A 24,753-nucleotide genomic window follows, 5' to 3' on the forward strand; every position below is an offset into this window, starting at 1 on the left:
TGGGGGGCGCACGTCCAGGTCCCCCCCCACGGCCACGCCCACCCCGCCGGGTTTGGGAGGGGGCGGCCAATGGGGGAAGAGGGCGGCGGTGGGGGGGAGGGGCTTGGAGGAGGAGGGGGGAGGGGCGGAGTCCGGGAGCCTGTGGGGGGGAGGGGAAGGGGGGGAGGGGTTAGTGGGGGAGGGGGGAGGGGGGGGTGAGACCCTCTCCCCCCTCTCCCCTCCCCCCGTCACGCGAGGGGTGGTCAGGTGAGAGCGGGGGGGGGGGGATGGGGGGACAGGTGTGATGGGACAGGTGTGACAGGACAGATGTGATGGGACAGGTGTGACAGATGTGACTGGACAGGTGTGACAGGACAGGTGTGACGGGACAGGTATGATGGGACAGATGTGATGGGACAGGTGTGACAGATGTGATGGGACAGGTGTGATGGGACAGGTGTGACAGGACAGGTGTGACAGGACAGGTGTGATGGGACAGGTGTGACAGATGTGACGGGACAGGTGTGCCAGGTGTGATGGGAGAGGTGTGACAGGTGTGATGGGACAGGTGTGATGGGACAGATGTGCCAGGTGTGACAGGACAGGTGTGCCAGGTGTGCCAGGTGTGAGAGGCGGATGGGAATGTGGGGACAGGTGTGACAGGGCAGGTGTGAAAGGTGTGATGGGACAGGTGTGACAGGACAGGTGTGACAGGACAGGTGTGATGGGACAGATGTGCCAGGTATGACTGGACAGGTGTGAAAGGTGTGCCAGGTGAGGGGGATGGGAAGGTGGGGACAGGTGTGACAGGACAGGTGTGACAGGGCAGGTGTGACAGGACAGGTGTGATGGGACAGATGTGCCAGGTGTGTCAGGACAGGTGTGCCAGGACAGGTGTGACAGGAGGTGTGATGGATGCCACAGGTGCAATGCCCAAGTCCATGCAACAGCTGCCACAGGTGTGCACCAGGTGTGTCACAGGTGTGTCACAGGTGTGCCAACCCCAGATCCATGCAGCAGGTGTGTCACAGCTGCCAGGTGTGTCACAGGTGTGTCACAGGTGTGTCACAGGTGTGTCACAGGTGCCACAGGTGTGTCACGGGTGTGCTCAGGTGTGCCACAGGTGTGTCACAGGTACACTCCCCCCCCGCAAGCCCATGCAGCGGTGCCAGGTGTGCCACAGGTGCCCCAGATCCATGCAGAGAGCGCCAGGTGTGTCACAGTTGTGCCAACCCCAGATCCATGCAGCAGGTGTGTCACAGCTGCCAGGTGTGTCACAGGTGTGTCACAGGTGTGTCACAGGTGTGTCACCCTCAGATCCATGCAGCAGGTGTGTCACAGCTGCCAGGTGTGTCACAGGTGTGTCACAGGTGTGTCACAGGTGTGTCACCCTCAGATCCATGCAGCAGGTGTGTCACAGCTGCCAGGTGTGTCACAGGTGTGTCACAGGTGTGTCACAGGTGCCACAGGTGTGTCACGGGTGTGATGGCCCCAGATCCATGCAGAGAGCACCAGGTGTGCACCAGGTGTGTCACAGGTGTGTCACCCTCAGATCCATGCAGCAGGTGTGTCACAGGTGCCACAGGTGTGTCACAGGTGTGTCACAGGTGTGATGGCCCCAGATCCATGCAGCAGGTGTGTCACAGCTGCCAGGTGTGTCACAGGTGTGTCACAGGTGTGTCACGGGTGTGTCACGGGTGTGATGGCCCCCCAGTCCATGCAGCAGCTGCAGCGGGTGCAACAGGCGCCAGGTGTGTCACAGGTGTGTCACAGGTGTGTCACAGGTGCCGGGTGTGATGAATGTCCCAGGTGTGATGGGTGCCATGGATCAGGTGTCCCAGGTGTGTCCCACATGTGACAGACAGACAGACGCCCACCCCAGGTGTAACGGGTGTGACGGACGCCCCAGGTGTGATGGACACTCCAGGTGTGACAGGTGTGATGGAGACCCCAGGTGTGACCCCCACCCCCAGGTAGAACCCCGCCCCCCCAGGTGTGACCCCACCCGAGGTTTAACCCCACCCCCAGGTGAGACCCCTCCCCCAGGTACCACACCCACCCCAGGTGTGACACCCCTCCAGGTGTGACCCCATCCCCCTCAGGTGTGACCCCTCCCCCCCCACCTGTGCCCCCTCCCCCTCTCACCTGTGACCCCACCCCCCAAGTGTGACCCCATCCCAGGTGTGACCCCTCCCCCCCACCTGAGCCCCCTCCCCCTCTCACCTGTGACCCCTCCCCAGGTGTGACCCCACCCCAGGTGTGCCCCTCCCCCTCTCACCTGTAACCCCACCCCTCACCTGTGACCCCACCCCAGATGTGACCCCTCCCCCTCTCACCTGTGCCCCCTCCCCTCTCACCTGTGCCTTCCCCCGAACCCTCCTCCTCCTCCTCCGTCGTGTCCGGCGCGGCTCCACCCGCTGCCCATCCCCCCGCGGGGGTGGGGGAGGGGGTGGGGGAGGGGCGGGGGGGTCTCCTCCCACTCGGGGCGCCCCCTCAGCGCCCCCCTCCCCCGGGGGCGCCTCTCGGGCCCGTCCTGGGGGGGGTCCCTCGGCCGCCTCGGGGGGGTGGTCGCTGCTGCTCCGGCTGTCCACCTCCTCGATCCCGGAGTCCGTCACCACCTCGGCGCCCTCGGGGGGAGGGGGTCCCGCCCCCCCCGACAGCACCCCGGAGACCCCCACCCCTCCTCCTCCTCCTCCTCCGCGGGGCCGGGGGTCGTGGGCGGCGCCCCCCGGGCCGCTCTGGGTCAGCGTGGCCACCTCGCTGTCGTACGAGGTGAGGCTGGAGGCGGCCGAGTCGCCCGGGGGAGGGGGCGGCGGCGGGGGCGGGGGTCCCTGGCCGGGGTGGGGAGGGGTCTCGAAGCTGTTGGCGAATTCCAGCGGCGGGGGGAGGGGCTCGGCCAGCAGCAGCTCCTCGTCGCCGTCCACCGAGGGGGCGGGGGGGGGCAGAGCCAGGAGAGCCCCCCCACCCCCACCCCCCCCGGAGGAGACCCCTCCCCCAATTCCCGCAGCCCCCCCCGAGCCGTCGGCGAAGCGGACGCGACCCTCGTGGGGGTGGGGGTGGGGGTGGGGGGCGTGGGGGTGGTGAGGGGGGGGTCCCCAAGGTTCGGCCGGGGATTGGGGGCGCCCCGAGCGGCGGGGGCTGCCCGGGGTCCCGGCAGTTTTTGGGGAGGGGGCGTTTTGGGGAGGGTGGGGGTGCCGGTGAGGTGCTGCAAGGAGGAGACCCCCCCCAATAAAGGGAGGGAGCGGACGCCCCCTCCCCCTCCCCCTCCTCCTCCTCCCCCTCCCCCACCCAAGGGAGGGAGGAGGGGGGAGGGGGCGGCGGCGTTGGGGGGAGGGGCGTGGAGGGGGGGGAGACCCCCGTGGAGCCCCCCCAGGGGGGGGAAGGGGGAGGGGGGGAGGACGCGGCAGCCGCCGGGGGGGGCGGGGGAGGCGGCGGGGGGGGGGAGGGGCGGGGCCCCGGCCCAAACTGGGATGGAGCGGGCTCAAACTGGGATGGGCGGGGCTCAAACTGGGGTGGGCGGGGCCCATACTGGGGTGGAGCGGGGACAAACTGGGATGGAGCGGGGACAAACTGGGATGGAGCGGGACAAACTGGGGTGGAGCGGGGACAAACTGGGGGCGGCGCCGGGGTGGCCCAGCGAGGCGCTGCCCATACTGGGATGGACTGGGGCCATACTGGGATGGACGGCGCCCATACTGGGGTGGACCGCGCCCATACTGGGATGCCCCGGGGCCATACTGGGATGGACTGGGGCGGCTCCCGGGTGGATGGTGGCCGAGCCCGGGTGCAGGGGGGGAGGGGGCGCGCCGCCCCCCGCCCCCACGCTGCTGAAAGCGCTGCCCCTCCCCCCACCCCTCCCTCCCCCCCCCCGCCGCCCCCCGATAACCGCGGGTGGGGGCGGGGAAGGGGTCTCCCCCCCCCGCCCCTCCCCCCGCCGCGAACATCCCCTCGTCGATGCTTTTGGAGTGACGCAAGCGGGGGGCGGGGGGACCCCCCCCGGAGACCCCCCCCTCCCCCTCCGCCATCCTCCTCCTCCTCGGTGCTGAGGAAGAGCGCCGAGCGCCGCCCCGCCCCCCACTCGCGCCGCGCCGCCCCCACCAGCGCCGCCCCGAACTGGGAGGTGAAATCCAGCCCCGCCCCCACCCCCCCGCTGGGGGGGGGAGGGGCGGAGGGACCCCCACCCACCTGCGCCCCTCCCCCCGCCCCTCCTCCCCCTCCCCCTTCCGGGGGTCCCCCCGCGCTGCCCCCCACCCCCACCCCCGCCTCAGCCTCGACGCTGCTGCCGCGGCTGCTGCGGCCGGAGCTGCTGGTGGAGGGCGCCTTCACCACTATCGTGGGTATCGCGATAGAGCTCTTGTCGCCCCCTCCCCCACCCCCGCCCCCGCCCCCCCCCAGACCCCCCCTCCTCCACCTTGGTTTGTTTCACCAGGGGGCCCTTCCGGCGCAGGGGTTTGGGGGGACCCCCCCCCACCACCACCCCTCCCCCCCCCACCCCTCCCCCTCCTCCCCCTCCTCCTCCCTCCCCCCGCCCCTCCCCCCCCCACGCCCCGCGGGGTCCCCCGCCCCCCCCCAGGTTGTAGAGGCGCCAGGGACCCCCTCCCCCACCTCCTCCTCCTCCTCCTCCCCCTCCCCCACCCCGAGGGCTGGGTGGGGGAGGGGCGGTGTAAGGGGGTTCCGGGGGGGAGGTGGTGGGGGGAGGGGGGATCTCGTCCGAGCCCGGCACCGAGAGGCTGCGGCTGAATTTCCCCGCGGGGGGGGCCAGGTAGGGCTTGTCCTCCTCGGGGGCACCTGGGAGAGGGGGGGGAAAAAAAAAGGGAAGGGAAAGGGTTAAAAAAATTTGGGGGAGAAACCCCCGCTGGAAAAAAAACCAAAAAAAACCGGCGGAAAAGTCGTAAAAATAAAAGAACCAGCAAAAACCAGCAAAAAACCTCAAAAATCCCACAGAAAAAAACCCAAAAATGCCCTAAAAAGACCCCAAAAAATCCTCAAATGCACTCCAAAAAAACTAAAAAAAAAAAAAACCCCGAAAATTTGCTGAAAAACACCCCAGAATCCAAGAAAATCACCCCAAAAATCTCATTAAAAGAAACCCAAAAATGCCCTAAAAATACCCCAAAAGGTCCTCAAATGAACACCAAAAAATTACCCAAAACCACCCCAAAATCCAAGAAAATCACCCCAAAAATCTCATTAAAAAAAAGCAAAAAAAGTCCCCCCAAAAAGGGGATTTATGGGTGGGGGGCACAAAACCCAGCCCTGTTTGGGGGGGGGGGCCAGGTAGGGCTTGTCCTCCTCGGGGCACCTGGGAGAGGGGGGGGAAAAAAAAAAGGGGGAGAGGAAAGGGTTAAAAAAATTAGAAACCCCCGAAAAATCCCCGCTGAAAAAAAAAAAACCCGGTTAAAAAGTCGTAAAAATAAAGAAAAAAACGGTTAAAAAGTCGTAAAAATTAAAAAAAAAAAAAAAAACAGCAAAAACCCAGGGGAGGGGAAAGGGTTAAAAAATTTGGGGGAGAAACTCCCTGAAAATTCCCAGCTGAAAAAAAAAACCCCGGTTAAAAAGTGGTAAAAATAATAAAAAAAACGGTTAAAAAGTCGTAAAAATAATAATAAAAAAAAAAACCAGCAAAAACCCAGGGGAGGGGAAAGGGTTAAAAAAAATGGGGGAGAAACTCCCTGAAAATTCCAGCTGGAAAAAAAAAAAAAAACCGGTTAAAAAGTTGTAAAAATAATAAAAAAAACGGTTAAAAAGTCGTAAAAATAATAATAAAAAAAAACCGGCAAAAACCCAGGGGAGGGAAAGGGTTAAAAAAAATTGGGGGAGAAATCCCCTGAAAAAAAAAAAACCGGTGGAAAAGTTGTAATAATTAAAAAATATTAAAAAAGTCAAAAATCCCAGCAAAAAAAAACCCTAAATATGGCCTAAAAATACCCCAAAAGGTCCTCAAATGAACTCAAAAAAAATTACCCCAAAATCCAAGAAAATCACCCCAAAAATCTCATTTAAAAAACCCCAAAAATCCCCTAAATAGACCCAAAAAAATCCTCAAATGAACTCAAAAAAATTACCCCAAAACACCCCAAAATCCAAGAAAATCACCCAAAAAAATCTCATTAAAAAAACCCCCAAAATGCCCTAAAAATACCCCAAAAGTTCCTCAAATGAACTCAAAAAAATTACCCCAAAACACCCCAAAACCCAAGAAAATCACCCAAAAAATCTCATTTAAAAAAATCTCAAAATCCAAGAAAATCACCCCAAAAATCTCATTTAAAAAACCCCAAAAATGTCCTAAAAAAACCCCAAAAAATCCTCAAATGAACACCAAAAAAACCCTGAAAAATTACCCCAAAACACCCCAAAACCCAAGAAAATCACCCCAAAAATCTCATTTAAAAAACCCCAAAAATCCCTAAAAAACCCCCAAAAGGTCCTCAAATGCACTCCAAAAAATCTCAAAAAAAGTACCCAAAACACCCCAAAATCCAAATAAATCACCCCCAAAAAATCTCATCAAAAAAATCCAAAAATGCCCTAAAAATCCCCAAAAGATTCTCAAATGAACACCAAAAAAACTCAAAAACCCCCGAAAATTTGCCCAAAACCACCCCAAAATCCAAGAAAATCATCCCAAAAAATCTCATTTAAATAAAAACCAAAAATCCCCTAAAAAGACCCAAAAAATCCTCAAATGCACGCCAAAAAAACTCCAAAAAAACCCTGAGAATTTACCTAAAAACTGCCCAAAATCCAAGGAAATCATTCCAAAAAATCCCATCAAAAAATCCCACAAAAAAAGACCAAAAATCCCCTAAAAACCCAAAAAAAATCCTGCAAAAAATCACCCAAAAAGCCCCAAAATTCAAGAAAATTTGGCCAAAAAACCCCAGGAATTTGGGGATCAAAACCCCCCTGGAAACCCCAAAAAACTCCAAAAAAAAGCCCCAAAATCACCCTGGAAACCCCAAAAAATCTCCTAAAGACCCCCAAAAAACGCCCCCAAACCACCCTGGGGACCCCAAAAATCGCTCCAGGGACCCCAAAGGGCCCCGGGGGGATTTTGGGGGGTCCCTGCACCCCAAAAAGGGGGGCCCAGCACCCACCGATGGATTTCTGGCGCAGCATCAGCCCATGGGGGGGACCCGTGGGGAGGAAGGGGCGCTCGAAGCCCCCCGGCCCCATCCGGTGAGCCTCGAAGGGACCCTGGGGAGGGAAAAAGGGGTTCGGGGACCCCAAAAATGAACTCGGGAACCCCAAAAACCAACCCAGGAACCCCAAAAACCTCTAAAAACCAACCTGGGAGCCCCAAAAACCCCAAAAATCAACCCGGGAACACAAAAAACCAACCCAGGAACCCCAAAAACCTCTAAAAACCAACCCAGGAACCCCAAAAATCAACCCAGGAACCCCAAAAAGCCCCAGAAATCAACCCGGGAACACAAAAAACCAACCCAGGAACCCCAAAAATCAACCCGGGAGCCCCAAAAACCAACCTGAGAACCCCAGAAATCACCCAGGAACCCCAAAAATCAACCTGGGAACCCCAAAAACTTCTAAAAACCAACCCAGGAACCCCAAAAAACCCCAAAAACCAACCCAGGAAGACAAAAAATCAACCCAGGAACCCCAAAAACCTCTAAAAATCAACCCAGGAACCCCAAAAATCAACCCAGGAACCCCAAAAACCAACCCAGGAACCCCAAAACCCTCTAAAAACCAACCTGGGAACCCCAAAAATCAATTCGGGAACCCCAAAACCCTCTAAAAACCAACATGGGAACCCCCAAAATCAACCCAGGAAGCCCAAAAACCAACGTGGGAACCCAAAACCCTCTAAAAATCAACCTGAGAACCCCAAAAAGCCCCAAAAAATCAACCCGGGAACACAAAAAATCAACCCAGGAACCCCAAAAACCAACCTGGGAACCCAAAAACCTCTAAAAACCAACATGGGAACACCAAAAATCAACCCAGGAACCCCAAAAATCAACACAGGAACCCCAAAAATCAACACAGGAACCCCAAAAATCCACCTGGGAACCCCAAAACCTTCTAAAAATCAACCCAGGAACCCAGAAACCTCTAAAAACCAACCCGGCAACCCCAAAAAGCCCAAAAACCAACCTGGGAACACCAAAACCACCCAGGAACCCCAAAAATCAACCCAGGAACCCCAAAAACCAACCCAGGAACCCAAAAACTTCTAAAAACCAACCCGGGAACCCCAAAAAACCCCAAAAACCAACCCAGGAAGACAAAAAACCAACCCGGGAACCCCAAAAACCTCTAAAAATCAACCCAAGAACCCCAAAAATCAACCCAGGAACCCCGAAAACCTCTAAAAACCAACCTGGGAACCCCAAAACCAACCCAGGAACCCCAAAAACCTCTAAAAATCAACCCAGGAACCCCAAAAATCAACCCAGGAAGCCCAAAAACCAACGTGGGAACCCCAAAACCCTCTAAAAATCAACCTGAGAACCCCAAAAAGCCCCAAAAAATCAACCTGGGAACACAAAAAATCAACCCAGGAACCCCAAAAACCAACCTGGGAACCCCAAAAACCTCTAAAAACCAACATGGGAACCCCAAAAATCAACCCAGGAATGCCAAAAACCTCTAAAAACCAACCAGGAACCCCAAAATCAACACAGGAACCCCAAAAATCCACCTGGGAACCCCAAAACCCTCTAAAAACCAACCCGGGAACCCCAAAAACCAACCCAGGAAACCCAAAAACCTCTAAAAATCAACACAGGAACCCCAAAAATCAACACAGGAACCCCAAAAATCCACCTGGGAACCCCAAAACCTTCTAAAAATCAACCCAGGAACCCCAAAAATCAACCCGGAACCCCAAAAACCTCTAAAAACCAACCCAGGAACCCCAAAACCAACCTGGGAACACCAAAAACCAACCCAGGAACCCCAAAATCAACCCAGGAAGCCCAAAACCTTCTAAAAATCAACCCAGGAACCCCAAAAATCAACCCGGGAACCCCAAAAATCAACCCAGGAACACCAAAAACCAACCTGGGAACCCCAAAAACTTCTAAAAACCAACCCAGGAACACAAAAAATCAACCCAGGAACCCTAAAAACCAACCCAGGAACCCCAAAATCCATCCCCAAATTTTTCCCGAATTTTTGCCCAGTTTTCCTCCAAATATTCCAGAAATTTCACCCAAATTTTCCTCAAATTTCACCCAAATTTTCCCCAAATTCACCCAAATTTTCCCCAAACTTTTCCCAAATATTCCCCAATTTTTGCCCAATTTTCCCCCAATTTTTCCCAATTTCCCCCCAATTTTTCCCCAAGTTTTCTCCAAAATTCACCCAATTTTTGCCCAAATATTCCCCAATTTTCCCCCAAATTTTCCCCAAAATATTCCCAACTTTTGCCCAATTTTCCTCCAAATTTTCCCAAATATTCCTCTATTTTTGCCCAATTTCCCTCAAATTTTCCCCCATTTTTTTTGCCCAAAATTCACCCAAATTTCCACCCAATTTTCCCAAATACTCCCCAATTTTTTCCCAATTTTTTCCCAATTTTTCCTGATTTCCCCTCAATTTTTACCCAATTTCCCCCCAAATTTTCCCCAAATATTCCCCAAATTTTGCCCAATTCCCCCAAATTTTCCCCAAATATTCCCCATTTTTGCCCAATTTTTTCCCAATTTTTCCCAATTTCCCCCCAAATTTCCCCCAATTTTCCCCAATTTTTCCACCAATATTCCCCAATTTTTTCCCAATTTCCCCCAAATTTCCCCCAAATTTTCCCCAATTTTTCCCCAAATTTTCCCCAAATATCCCCAAATTTTCCCAATTTTTCCCAATTTTTCCCCAATTTCCCCCCAAATTTCCCCAATTTTTTCCAATTTCCCCCCAATTTTCCCCAAATTTTCCCAATTTTTTCCCAATTCCCCCAATTTTCCCCCAATTTTTATCCGATTCCCCCAAATTTTCCCCAAATATTCCCCAATTTTTACCCAATTTACCTCAAATTTCCCCCAAAATTCACCCAATTTTTGCCCATTTTTTCCCCATTTTCCCCAAATTTTCCCAAAATTCACCCAATTTTTGCCCGATTTTTTCCCAATTTTCTTCCAATTTTCCCCCAATTTCCCCCCAATATTTCCCCCAAATATTCCCCAAATTTTGCCCAATTTTGCCCAATTTTCCCCCAATTTTTACCCAGTTTCCCCCCAAATACTCCCCATTTTCCCCCAATTTTTCCCAAATATTCCCCAATTTTGCCTGATTTCCCCAACTTTTCTCCAATTTTTTCCCAAAATTCACCCAATTTTCCCCCAATTTTTTCCTGATTTTTTATCGATTTTCCCCCAATTTCCCCAATTTTCCCCAAATATTTCCAAATTTTTCCCAATTTTTTTCCTTTTTTCCCCCAATTTTCCTCCAATTTTCCCCAATTTTCCCCAATTTCCCCCCAAATTTCCCCAAATTTCCCTCAAATTTTCCCCAATTTTTCCACCAATATTCCCCAATTTTTTTCCCCCCAATTTCCCCCAAATTTCCCCAAATTTTCCCCAAATTTTCCCCAATTTTTTCCCCAATTTCCCCCAAATTTCCCCAAATTTTCCCCAATTTTTTCCCCAATTTTTCCCCCAATTTTCCCCAATTTTTTCCCGATTCCCCCCAATTTCCCCCAATTTTTCCCCAAATATTCCCAAATTTTTCCCAATTTTTTCTCGATTTCCCCCCAATTTTCCCCAAATTTCCCCAAAATTCACCCAAATTTTCCCCAAATTTTCCCCAATTTTCCCCCAAATATTCCCAATTTTTTTTCCCAATTTTTTCTCAATTTCCCCAAATTTCCCCCAAATTTTCCCCCCAATATTCCCCAAAGTTTTTCCCATTTTTTTCCCTTTTTCCCCAATTTTCCCCAAATTTCCCCAAATATTCCCCAATTTTACCCAATTTTTTCCCTTTTTTCCCCAATTTTTCCCCCAATTTCCCCAATTTTTTTCCCAATTTTTCCCCAATTTCCCCCCAAATTTTCCCCAATTTTTCCCCAATTTTTCCCCATTTCCCCCAAAATTTCCCGCAAAATTCACCCAAATTTCCCCAAATTTTCCCTAATTTTCCCCAAATTTCCCCCAATATTCCCCAATTTTTACCCAATTTTTTCCCTTTTTTCCCCCAATTTTTCCCCCAATTTTCCCCAATTTTTTTCCCAATTTTTCCCCAATTTCCCCCAAATTTTCCCCAATTTTTTCCCCAATTCTCCCCAATTTTTTTCCCCAATTTTTCACCAGTTTTTCCCCAAATATTCCCCAATTTTCCCCCAATTTTTTCCCTTTTTTCCCCCAATTTTCCCCCAAATTTTCCCCAATTTTTTACCAATTTTTCCCCAATTTCCCCAAATTTTCCCCAATTTTTCCCAATTTTTCCCCAAATTTCCCCCAAATTTTCCCCAATTTTTCCCAATTTTTTTCCAAATATCCCCAAATTTTCCCCAAATTTTCCCAAATTTTCCCCAAATATTCCCCAATTTTCCCCAATTTTTTCCCAATTTTTCCCCAAATTCCCCCAAATTTCCCCCAATTTTCCCCAATTTTTTTCCCAATTTTTCCCCAATTTCCCCCCAAATTTTCCCCAATTTCCCCCAATTTTCCCCAATTTCCCCCAATTTTACCCCAATTTTTCAAATTTTACCCCAATTTTTCCCCAATTTCCCCCCAATTTTTCCCCAATTTCCCCCCAATTTTTCCCCAATTTTTTCCCAAATTTTCCCCAAATATTCCCCAATTTTTACCCAATTTTTCCCTTTTTTTCCCCAATTTTTCCCCCAATTTTCCCCAATTTTTTCCCAATTTTTCCCAATTTCCCCCCAAATTTCCCCCAAATTTTCCCCAATTTTTTCCCTTTTTTCCCCCAATTCTCCCCAATTTTTTTTCCCAATTTTTTTTCCCAATTCCCCCCAAATTTCCCCCAATTTTCCTCAATTTTTTTCCCAATTTTCCTCAATTTTTCCCCAATTTTTTCCCTTTTTTCCCCCAATTTTTCCCCCCAAATTTTCCCCAATTTTTTACCAATTTTCCCCAAATTTCCCCCAAATTTTCCCCAATTTTTTCCCAATTTTTTTCCAAATATCCCCAAATTTTCCCCAAATTTTCCCCAAATATTCCCCAATTTTCCCCAATTTTTTCCCAATTTTTCCCCAAATTCCCCCCAAATTTCCCCAAATTTTCCCCAATTTTTCCCCCAATATTCCCCAATTTTTTTCCCAATTTCCCTCCAAATTTCCCCCAAATTTTCCCCAATTTTTCCCCAAATTTTCCCCAAATTTTCCCCAATTTTTTCCCAATTTTTTCCCAATTTTTCCCCAATTTCCCCCCAAATTTTCCCCAATTTTTTCCCAATTTTTTTCCAAATATCCCCAAATTTTCCCCAATATTTTCCCAATTTTTCCCAAATTTCCCCCAATTTTCCCCAATTTTTCCCAATTTCCACCCCAAATTTCCCACAAATTTCCCCCAAATTTTCCCCAATTTTTCCCCAAATTTTCCCAAATTTTCCCCAATTTTCCCCCAATTTTTTCCCTTTTTTTCCCCAATTTTCCCCCAATTTTTTTCCCAATTTCCCCCCAAATTTCCCCCAAATTTTCCCCAATTTTTTCCCAATTTTTTTCCAAATATCCCCAAATTTTCCCCAATTTTTCCCAATTTTCCCCCAATTTTTTCCCTTTTTTCCCCCAAATTTTTCCCCCAATTTTCCCCAATTTTTCCCCAATTTTTTCCCTTTTTTCCCCCAATTTCCCCCCCAATTTTCCCCAATTTTTTCCCAATTTTTTCCCAATTTTTTCCCAATTTTTCCCCCAATTCTCCCCAATTTTTTTCCCAATTTTTTTCCCAATTCCCCCCAATTTTCCCCCAATTTCGGGGGTCCCACCTCGGCTCCGAAGAATCCTTTGGGGCGCCCCCCCCTTGCCCAGGGGGGGTCCCAGGGGCGCCCCCGGCCCCTCCCCCGCGCTGATGCTCTGCTGCGCCGCCGCCAAAATCTCGTCCAGTTTATCTGGGGAGGGGGAGGGGAGCAATTTGGGGAGGGGTCTCCACCCGGGACCCCCAAAATTCCCACCCGGGACCCCCAAAATCCCCTCCTGGGACCCCCAAAATCCCCCCCAAAAATCTCGTCTGGTTTGGTTGGGGGAGGGGAAATTTGGAGGGGGAGGGGGAGGGGAGCAATTTGGGGAGGGGTCTCCACCCGGGACCCCCGAAATTCCCACCTGGGACCCCCAAAATCCCACCCGGGACCCCCAAAATCTCACCTGGGACCCCCAAAATCCCCCCCAAAATCTTGTTTGGTTTGGTTGGGGGAGGGGAAATTTGGAGGGGGAGGGGGAGGGGGAGCAATTTGGGGAGGGGTCTCCACCCGGGACCCCCCAAAATTCCCACCTGGGACCCCAAAAATCCCCACCCGGGACCCCAAAAATCCCCCCAAGACCCCCAAAATCTCACCCGGGACCCCAAAATCCCCCCCCCAAAATCTCGTCTGGTTTGGTTGGGGGAGGGGAAATTTGGAGGGGGAGGGAGGAGGGGAATTTGGGGAGGGGTCTCCACCCGGGACCCCCAAAATTCCCACTCGGGACCCCAAAATCCCCACCCGGGACCCCCAAAATCCCCCCAAGACCCCCAAAATCCCCCCCAAAAATCTCGTCTGGTTTGGTTGGGGGAGGGGAAATTTGGAGGGGGAGGGGGAGGGGAGCAATTTGGGGAGGGGTCTCCACCTGGGACCCCCAAAATCCAACCTGGGACCCCCAAAATCCCCACCCAGGACCCCCCAAATCTCACCCGGGACCCCCAAAATCCCCCCAGGACCCCCCAAAAATCCCCCCAAGACCCCCAAAATCCCCCCCAAAAATCTCATCTGGTTTGGTTGGGGGAGGGGAAATTTGGAGGGGGAGGGAGGAGGGGAATTTGGGGAGGGGTCTCCACCCGGGACCCCCAAAAATTCCCACTCGGGACCCCCAAAATCCCCACCCGGGACCCCCAAAATCCCCACCCAGGACCCCAAAAATCCCCCCAAGACCCCCAAAATCCCCCCCAAAAATCTCGTTTGGTTTGGTTGGGGGAGGGGAAATTTGGAGGGGGAGGGGAGCAATTTGGGGAGGGGTCTCCACACGGGACCCCCAAAATTCCCACTCGGGACCCCCAAAATCCCCACCCGGGACCCCCAAAATCCCCACCCGGGACCCCAAAAATCCCCCCCAAGACCCCCAAAATCCCCCCCAAAAATCTCGTCTGGTTTGGTTGGGGGAGGGGAAATTTGGAGGGGGAGGGAGGAGGGGAATTTGGGGAGGGGTCTCCACCCGGGACCCCCAAAATCCAACCTGGGACCCCCAAAATCCCCACCCAGGACCCCCCAAATCTCACCCGGGACCCCCAAAATCCCCCCAGGACCCCCCAAAAATCCCCCCAAGACCCCCAAAATCCCCCCCAAAAATCTCATCTGGTTTGGTTGGGGGAGGGGAAATTTGGAGGGGGAGGGAGGAGGGGAATTTGGGGAGGGGTCTCCACCTGGGACCCCCAAAATCCCCACCCGGGACCCCAAAAATCCCCCCAAGACCCCCAAAATCTCACCCGGGACCCCCAAAATCCCCCCCCAAAATCTCGTTTGGTTTGGTTGGGGGAGGGGAAATTTGGAGGGGGAGGGGGAGGGGAGCAATTTGGGGAGGGGTCTCCACCTGGGACCCCCAAAATCCAACCTGGGACCCCCAAAATTCCCACCCGGGACCCCCCAAAATCCCCCCCAAATCCCCCCAGACCCTCCAGGACCCCCTCAAACCCCCCCCAAAAATCCCCCAGGACCCCAAAAAACCCCTCAGGACCCCCAAAATCCCCCTCAAATCCCACCAGGACCCCCCAAAACCCCCCCAGGACCCCCAAAATCTCCCACAGGACCCCCAAAAATCCCCCAAAAATCCCACCAGGACTCCCAAAAACTCCTCAGGACCCCCCAAACACCCCCAAGACCCCCCAAAATCCCCCCAGGACCCCCCAAAATCCCCCCAAGACCCCCAAAATCCCCCCAAGACCCCCAAAATCCCCCCAAATTCCCCCCAAACACCTCCAGGACCCCCCCCAAAAGACCCCCCAAAATCCCCCCAGGACCCCCCAAAATCCCCCCAAGACCCCCTGGAACCCCCCAAAACCTCTCCAGGACCCCCCAAAATCCCCCCAGGACCCCCTAAAATCCCCCCAGGACCCCGAAAATCCCTCTCAAATCTCACCAGGACCCCCTCAAACCCCCACCCAAAATCCCCCCAGGACCCCCCAAAACCCCTCAGGACCCCCAAAATCCCCCTCAGTACCCCCCAAAATCCCCCCAAGACCCCCAAAATCCCCCCCAAATTCCCCCAAGGACCCCCCAAATCCCCCAAATTCCCCCCAAACACCTCCAGGACCCCCCCAAAAGACCCCCCAGAATCCCACCAGGACCCCCCAAAATCCCCCAAGACCCCCCTGGAACCCCCCAAAACCTCTCCAGGACCCCCAAAATCCCCCTCAAATCCCACCAGGACCCCCCAAAATCCCCCCAGGACCCCCCAAAATCCCCCTCAAATCCCACCAGGACCCCCCCAATTCCCTGAAAAGCCCCACAAACACCTCCCAAAAAGCCCCCCAAAAATCCCCCAGGACCCCCCAAAACCACCCAAAATCCCCCAAAAATCCCCCCAGGACCCCCAGAATCCCCCTCAAATCCCCCCAGGACCCCCCAAAATCCCCCAGGACCCCCCCAAAATCCCCCCTGAGACCCCTCCCCACTCACTGAGGGCCATCTGATAAACCGTCCTCTTCTTCTCGGTGGTCGAGGAGGGGTCGAAATCTGGGGGGGGGGAGGGGAGGGGTCGTGGGGGGGTCCCATGGGTGGGGGAGGGGGGGAGGAGAGGATTTGGGGGGGATTTGGGGGGATTTTGGGGGGATTTGGGGGGGTTTGAGAGGGATTTGGGGGGGATTTGGGGGGATTTTGGGGGATTTGGGGAATTTGGGGAGGATTTGGGGAGGATTTGGGGGATTTTGGGGAGGATTTGGGGGGATTTGGGGGGTTTGAGAGGGATTTGGGGGAATTTTGGGGATTTTGGGGAATTTGGGGAGGATTTGGGGGGGATTTGGGGGAATTTTGGGGTTTGAGGGGGATTTAGGGTCAGATTTGGAGGAATTGGGGGAATTCTGGGGAGGATTTGGGGAGATTTGGGGGAATTTGGGGGGGTTTGAAGGGAATTTGGGGGGGAATTTGGGGGAATTTTGGGGATTTTGGGAGGATCTGGAGAGGATTTGGGGGGGATTTGGGGGAATTTTGGGAGAATTTGGGGGGGATTTGGGGAGATTTGGGGGAATTTTGGAAGTTTGGGAGGGTTTAGGGTCACATTTGGGGGAATTTTGGGGAGGATTTTGGGGAATTTGGGGATTTTGGGGGATTTTGGGGAGGATTTGGGGGGAATTTTGGGGATTTTGGGGGGAATTTTGGGGATTTTGGGGGGATTTGGGGTCAGATTTTGGGAGGATTTTTGGGGATTTTGCCGGGGGAGGGGTTGATGAGTGTGCAAAGGGCTGGGTGTGCAATCAACGAGCGTGCAAGAGGCTGGGGGGCATCCAGGAGGGTCAGATGAGCGTGCAAGACCCCGGGGGAGGGGCTGTGAGTGTGCAATGAGTGTGCAATGAGTGTGCAAGGGGCGTAAAAACCCCGCGAAGGGTTTTTGATGAGCGTGCAAGGCCCCGTGAGTGTGCAAGGGGTGTGCAAGGATCCAGGAGGACCCATGAGTGTGCAATGAATGTGCAAGGGGCGTGCTGATCCTTGCACGGGGGGTTTGATGAGCGTGCAAGGCCCTGGGAGGGCTGGGGAGTGTGCAATGAGTGTGCAATGAGTGTGAAAGGAGTGTGCAATGAGTGTGCAAGGGGTGTAAAAACCCCATAAAGGGTTTTTGATGAGTGTGCAATGAGTGTGCAAGGGGTGAGTGTGCAAGGGGTGTGCAATGAGTGTGCAAACCCCATGAAGGGTTCTCAATGAGTGTGTAATGAGTGTGCAATGAGTGTGCAAGGGGCTTAAAAACCCCACAAAGGGTTTTTGACGAGCGTGCAAGGCCCTGTGAGTGTGCAAGGGGCGTGCAACGAGTGTGCAAGGGGTGAGTGTGCAATGAGTGTGCAAACCCCACAAAGGGTTCTCAATAAGTGTGCAATGAGTGTGCAAGGAGTGAGTAATGAGTGTGCAAGGGGTGTGCAAGGGGGTTAAAAACCTTGTGAAGGGTTTTTAATGAGTGTGCAATGAGTGTGCAAGGGGTGAGTGTGAAATGAATGTGCAAGGGATGTGCAAGGCCCCAGGAGGACCCACGAGTGTGCAATGAGCGTGCAAACCCCATGAAGGGTACTGAATGAGTGTGCAAGGGGTGTGCAATGAGTGTGCAATGAGTGTGCAAGGGGTGTAAAAAACCTTGTAAAGGGTTTTTAATGAGTGTGCAAGGCCAGTGCCAATCCTTGCACAAGTGTGCAAGGGGTGAGTGTGCAATGGGTGTGCAAGGGGTGTGCAAACCCCATAAAGGGTTCTCAATGAGTGTGCAATGAGTGTGCAAGGGGTGAGTGTGCAAGGGGTGTAAAAACCCCACAAAGGGTTTTTGATGAGTGTGCAAGGGGTGAGTGTGCAATGAGTGTGCAAGGCCCCAGGAGGACCCACGAGTGTGCAATGAGTGTGCAACGGGTTAAAAACCCCACAAAGGGTTTTTAAAGAGCGTGCAAGGCCCTGTGAGTGTGCAATGAGTGTGCAATGAGTGTGCAATGAGTGTGCAAGGGGTGAGTGTGCAATGAGTGTGCAAGGCCCCAGGAGGACCCACGAGTGTGCAAGGGGCTTAAAAACCCCACAAAGGGTTTTTAATGAGCGTGCAAACCCCATGAAGGATTCTCAATGAGTGTGCAAGGGGTGAGTGTGCAAAGGGTGTAAAAACCCCATAAAGGGTTTTTGATGAGTGTGCAATGAGTGTGCAAACCCCATGAAGGGTTCTCAATGAGTGTGCAAGGGGTGTGCAATGAGTGTGCAATGAGTGTGCAATGAGTGTGCAAGGGGTGAGTGTGCAATGAGTGTGCAAGAGGTGTAAAAACCCCATAAAGGGTTTTTGATGAGTGTGCAATGAGTGTGCAATGAGTGTGCAATGAGTGTGCAAGGGGCACTCACCGCTCCGCTTCTTCCAGGGGGAGACTGGGGAGACACGAGAGGCGTTAGGGGGAGAATTTGGGGGAAAAATTGGGGAAAATTTGGGAAAAATTTGGGAAAAATTTGGGGATTTTGGGGCAAAGTTTGGGAATTCTGGGGGTGAAATCGGGAATTTTGGGGGAAAATTTGGGAATTTTGGGGCAAATTTGGGAATTTTGGGGGAAAATTTTGGGAATTCTGGGGGAAATTTGGGGGGGAAAAATTTGGGGATTTTGGGGGAAATTCGGTGGAAATTTGGGAATTTTGAGGGGAAATTCAGGGGAAATTTGGGATTTTGGGGGAAAAATTGGGGATTTTGGGGGGAAATTCAGTGGAAATTTGGGAATTTTGGGGGAAATTTGGGAATTTTGGGGGAAAATTTTGGGAATTCTGGGGGAAAAATTGGGAATTTTGGGGGAAAATTTGGTGATTTTCGGGGAAAATTTGGGAATTTTGGGGGAATTTTTGGGGAAAAATTGGGGAGTTTGGGGGGAAATTCAGTGGAAATTTGGGAATTTTTGGGGATTTTTGGGGGATTTGGAAGAAAATTCCAGAATTTTTTGGGAAAAATTGGGAATTCCAGGGGAAAATTTGGGAATTTTGGGGAAATTTGGGGATTTTGAGGGAATTCTGGGAAGATTTTTGGGGAAAAAATGGGAATTTTGGGGGATTTCGGGGGAAATTTTGGGGATTTTGGGGGAAAATTTGGGGATTTTTGGGAAATTTTGGGAAAAATTTGGGGATTTTGGGGGGAATTTAGGAAAATTTGGGGATTTTGGGAAAATTTGGAGAAAATTTGGGGATTTTGGGGGGGAATTTAGGAAAATTTGGGGATTTTGAGGGAATTCTGGGAAGATTTTGGGGGAAAATTGGGAATTTTGGGGGTTTTGGGAAAAATTTGGGGATTTTTTGGGGGGAATTTGGGAAAATTTGGGAATTTTGGGAAAAATTTGGGGAAAATTTGGGGGAGATTTTGGGAAAAATTGGGGATTTTTGATTAAATTTGAGAAATTTGGGGGATTTTTGATTAAATTTGGTAAATTTTGGGGGATTTTGGGGGAAAATCTGGGGAATTTGAGGGAAAATTTGGAAAAATTTGGGGATTTTGGGGGATTTTGGGGGATTTTGAGGGAGTTTGAGGGATTTGGGGGGATTTGGGGGAAATTTGGGGATTTTGGGGGGAAAATTTGGGGATTTTGAGGGAATTTGGGAGAAAATTGGGAAAATTTGGGATTTTTTTGGATTTTGAGGGATTTGGGGGGGATTTGGGGGAAAATTTTGGGATTTCGGGGGGAAAAATTCAGGATTTTGGGGGGGTTTTGATTAAATTTGGGGGAATTTGGGAGGTTTTGGGAGAAAATTTGGAGATTTTGGAGGTTTTGAAGGAATTCTGGGAAGATTTTGGGGAAAAATTGGGAATTTTGGGGGGGATTTCGGGGGGAAAATTCAGGATTTTGGGGGGTTTTGAGGAAATTTGGGAAATTTGGGGGAATTTGGGGAGGTTTTGGGAGAGATTTTGAGGGAATTTGGGGGAAAATTTGGGAAAAATTGGGGATTTTTGATTAAATTTGGGAAAAATTGGGGATTTTTGATTAAATTTGGTAAATTTGGGGGGACTTTGGGGGAAAATCTGGGGAATTTGAGGGAATTTGGAGGGAAATTTGGGAAAATTTGGGGATTTTTGAAGATTTTTGGGGATTTATGAGAGAATTTGGGGGCAAATTTGGGCAAATTTGGGGATTTTGAGGGATTTTGAGGGGATTTGGAGGAAAATTTGGGGGTTTGGGGGGAAAAATTCGTGATTTTTTATTAAATTGGGGAAATTTGGGGGGAAATTGGGGAAATTTGGGGATTTTGGGGGATTTTGAGGGCATTTGGGGGGATTTGGGGGAAATTTGGGGGATTTTGGGGGGAAAATTGGGGGATTTTGGGGGGAGATTTGGGAAAATTTGGGGATTTTGGGGGATTTTCAGGGATTTTGAGGGAATTTGGGGGGAAATTTGGGGGATTTTTGGAGGAAAATTTTGGGATTTTGAGGGAATTTGGGGGGATTTTGGAGGAAAATTTTGGGGTTTGGGGGGAAAAATTCGGGATTTTGATTAAATTTGGGAAATTTTGGAGGAAATTGGGAAAATTGGGGGATTTTGGGGGATTTTTGGAGATTTTGAGGGGATTTGGGGGGAATTTGGGGATTTTTCAGGGGTTTTTGAAGGATTTTGGGGGGATTTTGGGGGAAAATTGGAAACATTTGGGGATTTTGAGGGAATTTGAAGGAATTTGTGGGAATTTTGGGGGGGATTTGGGGAATTTTGGGGGATTTTGGGAGGTTCCCGAAATCCCGAGGGGGGTCCGGAGACCCCCCCCCACTCACCCTTCTCCACTGCGGGGCCGGAGGTCAAAGGTCAAAGGTCAAAGGTCAGGAAAGAGTTTCCCCTCCCCCACCCTCCCTGAGACCCCTCCCCAAATTCCTCAGCGACCCCAAAATCCCCCTGGGACCCCCAAAATCCCCCCAAAATCCCCCCAAAATCCCCCCGGGACCCCCCCAAAATCTCCTCAGGACCCCCAAAATCCTCCCCAAATTGCTCTGGGACCCCCAAAATCCCTCCCAAATCCCCCCAGGACCCCCCAAAACCTCCCCAGGACCCCCAAAATCCCCCCCAGGACCCCCCAAACCCACCCAAATCCCCCCCAAAGCCCCCCAAAATCCTCCCCCAAACCCCCCAAAGCCCCCCAGGACCCCCCAAAATCCCCCCCAAAACCCCCCCGGGACCCCCCAAAACCCCCCCAGGACCCCCCCAAATCTCCCCCAAACCCCCCCCAGGACCCCCCAAACCCCCTCAGGACCCCCCAAAATCCCCTCAAGACCCCCCCAGGACCCCCCAAAACCTTCCCAAAACCCCCCAGGACCCCCTCAAACTCCTGCAAAGCCCCCCCAGGACCCCCAAAAATCCCCCCCAAAGCCCCCCAGGACCCCCCAAAATCCCCTCAAGACCCCCCCAGGACCCCCTCAACCCCCCCCAAACCCCCCCAGGACCCCCCAAAATCCCCCCCCAGGACCCCCAAAACCCCCCAGGACCCCCCAAACCCACCCAAAGCCCCCCCAAAGCCCCCCAAAATCCTCCCCCAACCCCCCCAAAATCCCCTCAAGACCCCCCCAGGACCCCCAAAACCCGCCCAGGACCCCCCAAAACCTTCCCAAACCCCCCCCCAGGACCCCCCAAAATCCCCCCCAGGACCCCCTCAAACCCCCCCAAACCCCCCCAGGACCCCCAAAAATCCCCCCCCAGGACCCCCCCAAACCCCCCTGGGACCCCCCAAAATCCACCCCAGGACCCCCCAAATCCCCCCAGGACCCCCCCAAACCCCCCCGCCCCTCACCCATCTCCTCCAGCTCTGACGTCATGGACTTGGAGCGCAGGGAGATGGCGGGGGCGGGGAGGCGCCGCGGCTGGGGGGGGGCGGCTGCGGGGGGAGGGGGCGTCAGACCCCCGGGACCCCTCCCCAAATTAACGGGACCCCTCCCCAAATTAATCAGAACCCCCGGGACCCCTCCCCAAATTAACTGAGACCCCCGGGACCCCTCCCCAAATTAACCGGGACCCCTCCCCAAATTAACTGAGAGCCCCGGGACCCCTCCCCAAATTAACCGAGAGCCCCAGAATTAACTGAGACCCCCGGGACCCCTCCCCAAATTAACGGGACCCCTCCCCAAATTAACCGAGACCCCTCCCCAAATTAATCAGAACCACCGGGACCCCTCCCCAAATTAACCGGGACCCCTCCCCTAATTAACCGAGAGCCCCAGAATTAACTGAGACCCCCGGGACCCCTCCCCAAATTAACTGAGAGCCCTCCCCAAATTAATCAGAACCACCGGGACCCCTCCCCAAATTAACCGGGACCCGCCGAGACCCCTCCCCGAATTAACCGAGACCCCTCCCCAAATTAACTGAGAGCCCCAGAATTAACTGAGACCCCCGGGACCCCTCCCCAAATTAACGGGACCCCTCCCCAAATTAACTGAGACCCCTCCCCAAATTAACCGGGACCCCTCCCCAAATTAACTGAGACCCCTCCCCAAATTAACCGGGACCCCTCCCCAAATTAACCGAGACCCCTCCCCAAATTAACTGAGACCCCTCCCCAAATTAACCGAGAGCCCCAGAATTAACTGAGACCCCCGGGACCCCTCCCCAAGGTAACTGAGACCCCTCCCCAAATTAACCGAGACCACTCCCCCAATTAACTGAGGGTCCTGAGACCCCTCCCCAAATTAACTGAGATACCCCAGAATTAACTGAGACTGCCGAGACCCCTCCCCAAATTAACTGAGAGCCTCGGGACCCTTCCCCAAATTAACTGAGGGTCCTGAGACCCCTCCCCGAATTAACTGAGAGCCCCCAGAATTAACTGAGACCTCCAGGACCCCTCCCTAAATTACCTGAGAGTCCCGGGACCCCTCCCCAAATTAACAAAGAGCCCTGGGACCCCTCCTCAAATTACCTGAGACCGCTGAGACCCCTCCCCAAATTAACCGGACCATCGGGACCCCTCCCCAAATTACCTGAGAGCCCCCAGAAATACCTGAGAGCCCCGGGACCCCTCCCCAGATTAACTGAGATACCCCAGAATTACCTGAGACTGCCAGGACCCCTCCCCAAATTAACTCAGAGTCCTGAGACCCCTCCCCAAATTACCTGAGAGTCCTGAGACCCCTCTCCAAATTAACTGAGAGCCCCGGGACCCCTCCTCAAATTAACAGAGAGCCCCCAGAATTGCCTGAGAGCCCCGGGACCCCTCCCCAAATTAACCAACAGTCCAGAGACCCCTCCCCAAATTAACTGAGAGTCCCGGGACCCCTCCCCAAATTAACTGAGTGTCCTGAGAGCCCTCCCCAAATTACCTGAAACCCTGCCAGGTGTCCAAGACCCCTCCCCATTTACCTGAGACCCCTCCTCAGGTGTCCAAACCCCCCCTGCCAGGTACCTGAGCCCCCCCAGGAACTCCCCAGGTGTCCCCAGGTGTCCCCAGGTGTCCCCAGGTGTGGCCAGGTGCCCCCAGGAACACCCCAGGTGTGTTCAGGTGTGTCCCCAGCCCCCCCAGGTGTCCCCAGCCCCCCCCAGGTGTCCCCAGGGTGTCCCCAGGTTGGTCCAGGTGTCCCCATGGGTGTCCCCAGCCCCCCCCAGGTGTCCCCAGGTGTCCCCAGGTGTCCTCACCCCTGCGCCGGGGTCCCTCGGGGGGTTCCGGGTGTCGCGTCACCATCACCACCTTGAGCACGAGGCTGTTCCCGCCCTGGCGGATCATGTTCACCACCTGCCGGTGCCCCACCTTCACCACGTTCTGACCGTTCACCTGCGCACACCTGGAGTTACACACCTGGGAACACCTGGGCACACCTGTGCGGGTGTTTCCACACACCTGAACACACCTGAACACACCTGTGCACACCTGGACATGTCTGAACGTGGAATTACACACCTGGAGTTACACACCTGGACACACCTGAACATACAGTCACACACACACCTGCACACCTGAATGTGGAATTACACACCTGTGCACACCTGGACACACCTGGGCACTGAACAGGTGATTAAACACACCTGTGCACACCTGGACATGTCTGAACATGGAATTACACACCTGAACACACCTGGAGTTACACACCTGACACACCTGGACACACCTGAACATACAGTCACACACACACACCTGCACACCTGAATGTGGAGTTACACACCTGTGACACACCTGTGCACACCTGCAGCTGTGGTTACACATCCACAGACACCTGGCACACCTGGAGTTACACACCTGGGAACACCTGGACACACCTGAACATACAGTCACACACACCTGCACACCTGGATGTGGAATTACACACCTGTGCACACCTGGACATGTCTGAACATGTTACATGGAGTTACACAGCTGGAGTTACACACCTGGACACACCTGAGCACACCTGAGCACACCTGAACACACCTGGACATGCAGTCACACACACACCTGCACACCTGAATGTGGAATTACACACCTGAGCACACCTGTGCACACCTGGACATGCCTGAATGTAGAATTACACACCTGGAGTTACACACCTGGACACACCTGGACATGCCTGAACATGGAGTTACACACCTGGGCACACCTGTGCGGGTGTTTACACGCACCTGAGCACACTGTGTGCACTCACACACACGAGGGGGGTCCCCTGGGTGCCCCCAGGTGTGTCCAGGTGTGTCTGGGTGTGTCCAGGTGTCCCCAGGTGTCCCCAGGTGTGTCCCCAGGTGTGTCCCCAGCTGTCCCCAGGTGTCCCCAGCTGTCCCCAGGTGTGTCCAGGTGTGTCCCAGGTGTCCCCAGGTATCCCCAGGTGTGTCCAGGTGTGTCCAGGAGTGTCTGGGTGTGTCCCCAGCTGTCCCCAGCTGTCCCCAGCTGTCCCCAGGTGTGTCCAGGTGTGTCCCAGGTGTCCCCAGGTATCCCCAGGTGTGTCCAGGTGTGTCCAGGAGTGTCTGGGTGTGTCCCCAGCTGTCCCCAGGTGTCCCCAGGTGTGTCCCCAGCTGTCCCCAGGTGTCC

General features: G+C 53.3%; 1 protein-coding gene and 1 long non-coding RNA gene across 9 annotated transcripts in view; one reads left to right on the forward strand and one right to left on the reverse strand.

Annotated features, from left to right (window-relative positions):
* Positions 1 to 24,753, reverse strand: part of LOC131573969 (SH3 and multiple ankyrin repeat domains protein 1-like) — a 41,271-nt gene that overhangs the window by 392 nt on the left and 16,126 nt on the right. Inside the window, 12 exon segments of the mRNA XM_058828321.1 lie at positions 13 to 102; positions 2,337 to 2,928; positions 3,832 to 3,995; positions 3,997 to 4,343; positions 4,624 to 4,767; positions 7,080 to 7,179; positions 12,889 to 12,918; positions 12,920 to 13,011; positions 15,766 to 15,814; positions 19,005 to 19,024; positions 21,556 to 21,639; positions 23,394 to 23,529. Coding sequence (XP_058684304.1) covers positions 13 to 102; positions 2,337 to 2,928; positions 3,832 to 3,995; positions 3,997 to 4,343; positions 4,624 to 4,767; positions 7,080 to 7,179; positions 12,889 to 12,918; positions 12,920 to 13,011; positions 15,766 to 15,814; positions 19,005 to 19,024; positions 21,556 to 21,639; positions 23,394 to 23,529 — 1,848 coding nt within the window.
* Positions 198 to 1,934, forward strand: LOC131573970 (uncharacterized). 8 transcript variants are annotated; one of them, XR_009276322.1, is made up of 5 exons: positions 198 to 1,001; positions 1,062 to 1,191; positions 1,407 to 1,496; positions 1,556 to 1,575; positions 1,615 to 1,659. It is a non-coding gene; the product is annotated as an uncharacterized LOC131573970 (long non-coding RNA). The 8 variants fall into 8 exon arrangements; XR_009276316.1 differs by lacking the exon at positions 1,615 to 1,659 and adding an exon at positions 1,724 to 1,934 and having other exon boundaries at positions 1,407 to 1,614; XR_009276319.1 differs by lacking the exon at positions 1,556 to 1,575 and having other exon boundaries at positions 1,407 to 1,544; positions 1,633 to 1,681.

Source organism: Poecile atricapillus (genome assembly GCF_030490865.1).
Source record: "Poecile atricapillus isolate bPoeAtr1 chromosome 30 unlocalized genomic scaffold, bPoeAtr1.hap1 SUPER_30_unloc_1, whole genome shotgun sequence".
Classification (NCBI taxonomy): domain Eukaryota; kingdom Metazoa; phylum Chordata; class Aves; order Passeriformes; family Paridae; genus Poecile; species Poecile atricapillus.